This window comes from Phaethon lepturus, unplaced genomic scaffold, assembly GCF_000687285.1.
Source record: "Phaethon lepturus isolate BGI_N335 unplaced genomic scaffold, ASM68728v1 scaffold3232, whole genome shotgun sequence".
Classification (NCBI taxonomy): domain Eukaryota; kingdom Metazoa; phylum Chordata; class Aves; order Phaethontiformes; family Phaethontidae; genus Phaethon; species Phaethon lepturus.
Window position 1 is genome coordinate 9,240 of NW_010521052.1, and position 10,831 is coordinate 20,070.

General features: G+C 43.1%; 1 protein-coding gene across 1 annotated transcript in view; it reads right to left on the reverse strand.

The window, feature by feature from the left end:
- Positions 1 to 6,991, reverse strand: part of TPRA1 (transmembrane protein, adipocyte asscociated 1) — an 11,501-nt gene extending 4,510 nt beyond the window's left edge. The window contains 5 exon segments of the mRNA XM_010297584.1: positions 1,389 to 1,468; positions 2,502 to 2,574; positions 4,195 to 4,281; positions 6,532 to 6,664; positions 6,816 to 6,991. Of these exon segments, the coding sequence (XP_010295886.1) occupies positions 1,389 to 1,468; positions 2,502 to 2,574; positions 4,195 to 4,281; positions 6,532 to 6,664; positions 6,816 to 6,991 (549 nt within the window).
- Between the last annotated feature and the right edge of the window lie 3,840 nt (positions 6,992 to 10,831).

Genomic DNA, 10,831 nt, shown 5'->3' on the forward strand with positions numbered 1-10,831 from the left:
AAAGCCCACACTTGTGCAAGAGTTGGGAAAGGATACACTCTCATTCACTTGAATTCCTCAAAAATGAATTAATTTCATGAACAGAAGCTATCACACAGACAGTAGAGAGAGAAAAGTACTTGTAAGCATTACTGAACCCAGATATAGCTCAAACACTTGACATTTAATGAGGTTCCTCCAGCATGATCATGTGGTAATGATCAGCTCTCTGCCTCCGCAAGCAGGAGCCTGGTCACAGAACAGAGAGTGCTCTGTTATTCTGGTGCTGCCCCAAGTACAGAGATACAGGCTGACCAGTTACATATCGAGGAGAAGAATAAACTCAGACACATACTGCATTGTTGAGAGAGGTGGAGAAACAGCTAATAAATGGAGCTAGCAAGCCAGCTGCCAGTTTGAAGGGAAGCAAGAGCTCTCAGAGTCAGGAGACAAGAGGCCCACCGCACTGCCCTTATCTGGCAAGCACACATCAGGTCTCTCCATCACGTTTTGATGGCTCTTGAGGCTAGATTCAGAACCTGTGGCTCAGGTGTGAAAAACTTCTTACTCCTGTTCCAAGACTCACTAAACAAGGCAATCCATCTCAACCTCATCTCATTTCTTCCCCTTGGCTGAGCCATTCATGCCATAAAGAGGACAAGGAGATACAGTCTGGTGTATGCTCTGGGGATCCTCATACATTGCCAGAAGCACCCAGTCTTCCCCCAAAACCTCATCCAAAGAGCAAAGCTGACACTTTCCAGGCAGGAGTCCCACACTTAACTGCCTAACTCCAAGAAAAGTCCTCTTCTTTGCAAAGACTAATTCTTCTGCTCCTATGTACTTGATGTCAGAGACAAGTGAAAGATTCTAGGGGGGGAGGTCAGTAGAAGACAACACAATTAAAAAAAAAAGATTAATGAACCCAGATTTAGTGGTCAAGAAGATGAAGAATTAGTTGTACTTAAGCAGTAAATCGTGAAGATGGAGTTGTTCTTTTACTCTTGAAAAATGTAACTGCCATGAGATCATCAGAATCCACAATAACAGGGTAAATAATAGGGTAAAGGTAAAGGTGGCAGGGGGAGATCATGACCACCGACTCAGTTGAGGGACTACGCAAATTACCCCCACTCTTTCTAGGAGCACGCGTGATAATTTAAACATGTGTAACCAATAATAATCAATGTGGTAATTACTAGCTAATGAATGTAAATTTGGGAGATTCTCTATTGGTTTTGCTAATCATGTAAAGGGATAGATATGTGATGATTCCTCTGTGTGGTGTGCTAGCTTTGTGGAATACCATCTAGCACCGATATGCTATAAATAAAATACCTCTACTCTGCGTGTATATTGGTATGTTGCACACCGGGTATACGATCCCGCTTTGGGGACAACATACTCACCTGGGTGACAGAATATGCCAGAGACAACACTGTAGTGATTGCCAGAACACGTTTCACACTCGATTTGCTCTCCAGATGACCTGGAATTAAGGAATACAGAAGTGACTCAGGATGTGATCCCAGCCCTGGCAAAATCAGTTCTCTCCAAAACCGATACAGGAAAACATTTGTATTTCCAGAGGCCTTCTTTAACCAGAAGGTTAAAGCTCACTTAACCACTAGAAACTGCTTCCTTCTCCAGAGAGTTGAACCTTCATAAACAAAACAATACTTAGAAAACAACAGGTTTTAACTTGCTTTTCTCCTGCCTGTACTAATATACAGGAAAAAAAAAGTCCTTCCACTGGAGTTACAAAAAAATAAAAAAGTCAGGAATTATTCCAGTGTCATGTTACACTGAGATACTGTAAAGTTTCTTCTCAGGAAAAAAAGTTGATGGGAGAATGGGTTAGAGCAGGAGAGAAGGGCTTACACAATTTAGAGAAATCTGCACTTGAATATGCTGGAGCAGACAATATCCAGAAGCTCCTTCCAACCTAAATTACTCTATGAGCCCTCAAAAGATAAAAGAGGTAGTGCTTAGATATCTGATGGGCAGACGTGACAGTGACGCCTACCAACTTCCCTCTCCTCTACCTCTGACCCACCGGAAGAGGTGTTCCAAACAGCATTTTCACTCATACAACTGAAGTAGAGTGACAGATTGCAGGTACAGCTAAAGAAGCTGAATGAAGCCAGGATGGAATCAAACCAATCAAGGAAGGGGTAGAAGGACCTCCAAAGGAACTATCTTAAATAAAATGGGGTTGAAGCAAAGATCAGACAGTTGATCTTTGCATAAGTCTTCTTCACCTAAGCTGCACACCCCTTCACCACATGCATGCAGGACAAACAAAGCACATGTAAATCCTGAAGTTGCACAAGCCATAGATCTGTAAATATAATCAGGCTTTCAGCCACTTCCAACTACAACTGCCCAATTTGTTCTTTGTCTTTATTCTAGAGCTCCCTCACTTTATAGGATCAGCATCTCCACAAACTTACAGATGCAGCCTCTGTGGAAAGAGAGGAAATAGGAAATATTCAAAGCATTCAAAAACTCCTGACACGTACCAAAGGCAAGGCCTAGAATCACCACACTCAGCTCAATCGCCAGAAGGAAGAACCTTGTGATCTCCCACAGGATCTAAGGGATAACAGAAACCAGACAGACATGATTAGGAGGAGTCAGGAATCAGTCAGAAGTTAATATAGCAAAACTCCACTCTCTGCTCCAGGGGATGGCAGCCTCTGAATGGAGCAGGTCATTTCCACAAACCTGCCTCATGCTTTGTAGGGACGCTAATTAGATGCTTGTTCCAAGCCCTGTCCATGCCTGTGAAAAAGAACAGTTGTGTGCGAGCAAGCAAATGGCATGCCTATGGAGAGAGGAAGTGGCCATGGTTTGCCACACTCGAGGATCTGTCACTTCTCTTGGATGTGTTCTTTTTCCTGTACTCCCAAGGAGCACAAATCCAAGACGACCTTAAAAGTAATATTAAACAGGGCCAGTTCTTAAAGCAGTAGATTCTGCAGAACAGTTATGACTGAACAAATTCAGCATTCTGCACTCCTCCAAAGCTACTGGTCCCTAAATCTACAGCATATTCAACTCTAAACCCCTCCCACTTCCAGCTTGTCATTTTCACTCCCATGTTTTATTTGGTGAAACAAGACACACAAAAAACAGCAGGTGAGACAACTTTGCAGGTAGTCATGCAATAAATCAGTGTCCAACCTACAAGAACAACCCAGATTCTGGCTTATTAATCCTTTTCCTCTGAACACTGAATGGTACTCTCTTGAAGATACACAGTATTTTTAAGAGCCATTTGATGAGACACTTCTCAAAAAATACACAGTGTGTGTGTATATATGAGAGAAAACAAAAGAAATACAATAGACACCACAGAACGTGTGTTTACAGGAAAAATTGTCAGAGTGTCTGTCTTACTGCATGACTTCCCAGCAAGGTGCACTTAGCAGCAGCACCAGAGCTGAAGAAAAGCACCTTCTCACCTCTGCTCTGTTATTCGAGCCCTGGACCTACATCTATTTAACAGAGGTGAATGAAAATGCTACAAACATCCAGCCACTCACAACAAGCAGTGCATTACAATGCTTTGACAGAAAACATTAAAGGGAAAGCAAAAGAACCACACTGATCCCAGAGAATAAAGCCATAAGATCTGTATTCTGCAGGTGGCTCTTCCTCTAACAGCTCAAGAACTACAGAGCTTTTTGTTTTAGGTAATATTCTGCTATAAGTCAAATGACTACAATGGAACAGCACGTACAAAGCTATTTCCTGTTTGTTAAGGGTTCGCCCTGCACTCAGAGTTGCTGCAAGGACATTCAGATATCAGTCTCAAAAGAGAATGTGGGTTTATTTGCTTTCAATACAAAAGAATTAAATATTTTTCAAAGAGACACTCAAATATTGCAAGAGTAACAAAGGCCAGGTCTTGCCTAGCCACTAAAGGTTATCTGAATGTTTAGCCCTTGCAAAGGAAAGTCATTCCATCCCTGCAACAGGGAAGTTTTGCTGCTACTATTTGTGAATCTATTTTAGGAAGTCCATTGTTCTACAGCCTGGATGTTGTGATCATTTAGATACAGCTATCAGAACAGGATTCCTTAGTACACATAGCTATGAGTACTGCAAAAAAACACATTCTTCTTATATGCACATAAAAGGGAAGCTGTAGCAGATTGCTATGACCAGAACTGCACAAAGCAAAGCCTCTAAAATCAGTGTTGTACCTACCTTATCAGCAACTGTGGCAGCATCAGAGGCACTCACAGTCATGGAGACAACAGCACGGGCAATACCAACTAAAGCCACCACAAAAACCTACACAAAAAGATAAGAAAAGTGAGCTCATGTCAAAAGACATATGCAGCAGCAGCCAGAAACCCTTTTGGAATACCATTTCCAGAGCAGCTTTCAAGACTGATAATGTGTACTAAGGATCTCCTGTAGCAGATTAGAGATATTTCCCCAATGAAGATTCCGCAGGCCTGCTAGATGCAGGAATACTAGCTTAGAATTTTGGAATAAACAAATTTCCTCAACTGTCAGATTAAACAGCTCTGAAGAGGTGTCATCCACTCCTTACAACACTACCTTTACAGGCAAACAGTCTTGCCACCCTTTAGGCCACTGCGGCAGGGAGGAGAAAAAACAAACAAAACATATATCCCTCCAAATTACAAGATCAAATGCTTGGTATGACTGAATAAACCAATCACATCAGATAACAGAAGCCACTCGATACCAACTACCACATTTCAGATCTGTGATAAAACTAAAATCTGCAGTTCTTTCACTCAAACTGACAATGCTCAGGAACGCAGAGGAAAAGTCAGCTGCAGCCAACAGCATTAAAACATCTCAGCCTGCTGCACAGTGCAAGAGATACCCAAGTCAGCTTATGTACCGTTTAAGCATGACAGCATGGAGCTCAGCTACCAACTCCCATGCTGTCACTGCCATGCTATGCAATTAAGAGCTCAGCTGGATATATCCACCTTCCGCTGTGCAGACTTACTCTCTAAGAAAGCAGATTTTCCAGATAAAATTCTCTGAGTCACAGGCTAATTCTAACGATGCAGGTATGAGACAGCTAAATCTATCAGAGAACGAAGAGAGTCTAAGCTAATTCTAAGGTGACTGGCGAATGGAAATGACCAACTAGCCACCTACAGCTGAATATTTCCCCTTAGAAGAAGGGATGCAAATGGCATGAAAAAAGAATAATACAACACTCCCTCCTGGGGTAGAAAACTCTGGGACAAAACACAAAAAAAGAAGCGTCTGTGAATATAATGTTGTTCTAGAGCAGCAGCAACTCATTGGAGAGCAAAATATACCCTTTTTGCTTCCTCTCTTAGGAGATAGAGACTCTTCCCAATCTATTAACTTCACTTTAATCACTGACTCCACATGAAAGCATTTCTTAAAGGCATGACAAACAGCCATTTGAAAGGAAATCCTCACAGAACACACTTCCATCTTCATTTCCCAATAACATGCTCCAGAAGATCAAACTGAATTAAAGTTTCTTCTTCTAAGACTGTTTCATCACTTTCTGCTTCTCACTCTGTTTTGAAAAAGTCAACAGCATAAAGTCAGTTCACTTTTTTCTTCCCTTTGGTTTATCAGGAGTTTTGCTTTTAAAAGCCTTTGGCATGAACTTCCTCCTGAGCCATGTACATTACTGGAAGCAAAAAGGGAGATTTAAATCCAGACTGGAAATGACTGGTAATATTGTTAAAAGTTTGGAGCATTTGTGTGTATACCTGGTTATCCAAAACTGCACAAGCCCAGTACCCACACTCCACACCTGGAAGACCTAACAAGACTTCCCACCAAAGATTCAGTTGAGGCTAATAGCTCAGATTTGGTTTTGATGCGTCTTGGGGTTTGCCATGCCAGTACCTGTACACAGTCCAAAGAAGGATGCCTCCCATCTAACCCAATTCAAACGCGTATTTACTTCTACAACATGGAGTAATCTCACCAAGGAAAAGCAAGCACATTATGCTACACACTGAGGCAAGTCACAGAATCACAGAAAGCACCTATGATAAAGCTTCTGAATGATGGGAAACAAACTACCAGGGATGGGTTTCTACATTTCCAGACTAACCAGAACCCTGTCATATCACCATTTTCTACAGTAGATGACCAACAGCTTCACACAAATTGTTTTCCAGTGTTTCACCACCTCAGTGAGAAGCTGGGTTTGTGTTCCATGCTACTTTCTGCAAAGAGCAAGGAAAGCGTAAGATACTAGATTCCAAAACAACAAAGCAACAAAAGAAGAAAATAGGGGGAAAATAAAAAACACCACAGGAGAACAAAATCCACTCAAATCCAGCAGATATGGTCCCAGAATCTGTGAAAAGCAGAATTCAGACAGTGGAAAAAACAAAACCAAAACTGTGTCTATTTCATGTAGTACACCTTCAACTACAAATAGATGTTATCCCTGTGAGATCTGGTCTAGGCTCTTTTCACTAGTTCAGCGATATTGTTCATGAGTGGCAATAAAAAAAAACCCACTCACTCGTCAGTTCAAAAGCACAGAGCGGTACTCACTAGTATGTAGAATGTAGTGAAGATTGGACTTGAAGTGACCCGGATTTTGGCCCTGGCAGAGGGCAGCTTCCAGAGAAGAAACATAAAGAAAAGCACATTGGGAACCAGGAGCAGAAGATCCCAGTAGCGGACTCTGCAAAAAGTAAATAAAACATTTCTTTTCCTGTTCTTCAGCATCTAGAAGGCAAGGCACCAGCCCCAGTCCCTTCTCAACCAAGCTCTGAGAAAGCAAGCTCCTTCCCCTGGCCGACGGTCAGACCATGGTCCCATTTTCTCCATCTCACCTGGACTTCCCAATGTCCTCATAGAGCAACAGGAGGCACTTGTGTGGCACAGTGATGTTGGTGTCATTGATTGCCTGTGTTGTTGTTGGGGACAAAGTTGTCACATTATCCAGTGCTGTCACCAGGGCAGTTGAATGCGTGATGTTGTCAGACACAGAGAATCTCATCACAGCCATCATGGACTGGAATATCCTGCCTTCCTTCTGGGCCAGGTCAAACACAGTGCAAGACAACCACAGCAGAGACAAAAAGCAACATTAAATCAGTTGTGAGTCAGAGCTAAAACACACATCCCTGCCATTAGGCCCCTGCATAACTGCTTCCTGCTTGTTACAGCAAATTATCATCATCACAAAGACTGTATTACACAATGAAATGGCACCTGCCCTCACTCTGCACACAGCCATTACAGTAGACCGTACAAAAACACTATCTTGTATCTAAGTAACAAGCACCTTCAAAATAGTGTTATACCATGCTGAATTAAATTCGTGATTTTTTTTGAGCTTTGGCAGATTCATAGAAGAAATCAAGACTCAGCAGCAATACATGACATCATCGGATGGAGACAGAAACCCTCCTGTACCAGAACATTAATTATCTTTCTATCTCCCAAGATCACGAAGTTATAGTCAATGATTTAATTTCAACTACCGCAAAGAAAAAATTATGGCCCCTAAAACCTGTTTCTGCTACCAACCCCACAGCCTGAGAGCAGGGAGAGCCTCATGTACTTTTACCTAAAGGGACCATACAGACTCTTTATCTTCCAAAACCAACACTGGCAAAAGCCAAGATTCAGCACTTCTCTTCTAGCCCTCTGCAAGACACCAGACCGACTCTGGGTTTAAGTAGAACAGTAAGGCTGTGAAGAGACAGCACCTTTCTAAAACCCTGTTAGCATAAATTCTCCAGCTTCTTTATACCCATCCGTCTCAATTGCACTGCACTTCTCAGACACAGATCAGCATCATTGCCAGTAGTTTACAAAGCCACAAGCAGATGCAGTCCTACCTAATGGGTTTCCTAAGGTCAAACTCTCGGGCAGCAGAGAGCTATGGTCAGAATCAGAAGAGTCATGGCACTCGGTTCTTTTGCCTGTCCTACAGTACAGCTTTCCTGTCCCTTGGAAAGATGACAAGACACAACTTCCCATTCCCCTGATGAAACTTTTTCGACCTGCCTTCCCCAAGAGAACATTCACATCTTTTCTGCCACTTGTCCATCCCCCAGGCCCTACACTGCTGCAATATTAACTGTCCCTCCAGAAATTAGAGCGAAACTCTGTTCTGCCATCCATAAAACTCCGTGTGCTTCATGTCCATGCCGGTGGCTGTGGTGTCGTATTGGCAGAAACTGCAGCAGTAGTTTACCCCTCTGTTGGTTCTATGATCATCTTGGAAGCTTAAGCAGACTAAGGCACACAACACTTCAGAGCAGGATTTAGTATATACTAGACTTTTGACCCAATTTACCTTACTAAGCCTGCTCCTGATTCAATGTATCAACTTGTACATATCCTCTCTTCCCAGCCTAAAACAGGAACCCTCACCATTAGCTACCAGCTGCATGCAAACACAAGGTACTATCATCTCTCCTGGCACTTCCCAAAGAAGTGGTCACAGACCACAGAAAGATTAAAAAAAAAATCTCTGTCAACTGGCATCTTAAAGATGCACATTGCCAGAGACAGCGCTCTAGCAGTCTGTATGCTATAGTCAATCCAGGATTCATCTCAAAAAGAAATCTTCCTGTTTGACTTTAGCCCTGGCTGGCATGGCAAAAACTGACAGCCTCCATGGCAGGACTCAGAAGGTATTTTCCCTGCTAAGTTCTAGGTGACTCACAAGTCAGAAAGAATCAGCACAACTCTGTGTCATCTGTTGAGCTTTAAGAGTTCAGTAGCACCTTCCCCACAAACTGCTCGAGACTGTCAGCCACAGACTCTTCTTTCCCTTGAGAGGCTGAGACACTTCCCAGGTCTTCTGAGGGGTAAGGGGATCATCCCACTCTCAGCTAACAAACCCTCCCTTTGATTCATCCATGCTGACAGACACTTGCTGAGCTGGGATTTTTCTTTTGCGACTGCCGTATGCTGCGCTGCACAAGAGACGTCACATTAAATAAACACATGCAGACCTGGAAAGATCAACTTTGTGCTGAGATGGCAAACTCTGTGCCAAAAAATCCTAGTTCTAGTAGAGGTTCCGGTAAACAACCTTCATATTCCAGACTTCTCTCTCTTCCCTCTCGATTATCACTTCTCTGAATTGACACCGTTGAGAATGAATTTCTGTTAGTCTTGCTCCATTCTCTTCTTCTGAAACACCCCTGCATCTCAGTAGCAGCAAGGACAAATATGTTCACATTTGCCGACACAAAAAATGCTATCTAATTTTAAAAAAAGCTGGGGAAGGGTAGAGAAAAACCTCACAGAGCATGGGCAGAATAGCACCATCAACTGCAAACCATCACAACCTCTTAATAGCTCTTCTGGAACAGAGAATTCGATCTGCCTGTCAAAGTGAAAAGAGTTCAGTATAAACCTGTGAGAGAATTACATGGGAAAAACATCTTCCTTATAAAAAAGACAAACAGGCTCCATTCCTTTTCCCTAGAAGCTACCACTATCGTGCAACAGCAGCAAGCAGCTGATAAGGAGAGGAGTTGGCCACATCTAAGGGCTCCAGTCACAAGGTTTCAAAGGGCAAAGCAGAATCAAGTTTACCCCTCAGCCAGGCTGCTCACTATGGCCTGGTATGAGTATCCTATTCTTCCTCCCAAGATGGAGTACACACAAAAGCAGAGCAACAGAACATCCAACACGATAAGAAAGGGCAGCCAAAGCCATCAGCCAGACAGCACGATCTCCATGCTTTTCTAATAGCTATGGCCTACAGCAAGGATGTGGAGAACTGTCCCATTCCTGTTGAAAACACCAGCAAAAATTCCGCAGCAACAGGACCAGGAACTGATGGCAAGGATCTGGCTAGGCTCTGTCATCCCCAGCAACACTGCTCCTTACAGCACGCTGTCCAAACCCAAGCCCTGTCTAGTCCAAAATAAATCCAGTCAGCTGAGCATACCCAAGAGATCACTCACCACACCCTGCCTCCACTTCAGCCAGCCCAACCTACGCAAGGGGGGTAAAATCACCCTGTAGCCACATCAGAGGAAACCAGTGCCACAGTCCTGGTCTCCCTTTTTCTTCTAGCAGGCAATTCTATTCACCATGCACCTGCAAACAAAATAAAATCGTTTTCTACACTACAGCTGAAGTCAGCCTGACTTGGCTGAAGCCTGTTTCTCTGTCCAGGAACTGGACTCACAAGTTGCATTCGGGTCAAGACCATCCACACAACTTGGAGGCTGCTGTGACAGGGTGCCAGGGGAGCCTCAGCTGCACCTTCAGGGAAAATTACTGCCTCTGACCGAGGTGATGTTTTTTTCTTGATTCATGGCACTGCAGCAGTATCAGAGTTCAGTGAAATTCAGGGCTCCAATTCCTGGCAATTCTCTGTGCTCTCAAAGCCCAACCATGTAAAGGTAAATTATGCACTACCAAAACTTTAGCTCTAATAAAAAAATTAAAGTTTTTTTCTTTCTGAAAATGGTATCAGAGAATTTTGCAAGTATAGATCATACTAGGGTTAAGATTTCTCCTTAAATCACTGCATTTGTGAAAGACAAAACTGCACTGACCAGATTCCTGCTTAAATACAACTGTTACTTCAATAACTTAGATCAGAGGACACCGGTTCAGGGATATGTTACGAGAAATAAGTATTTTAAGCGGTTGCTTGGTTTGGTTTGGTTTTGGTTTCTTTTTCCCTCTAGAAGGCAGGTGCACAGACAACAAGCAAGAAGACAGCAAGCAAAGCAAAGTACATGGTCACTTCATCCTACATCGGCAAGGAAGCGCTACCTACTTTAAAGGCTGCTAAAGGAACCAGAGAGCTGGAGAATACCTGAAGTTACTGCCTAACACCTTAAGCCAGGCTCCCGCCATAGGAGGG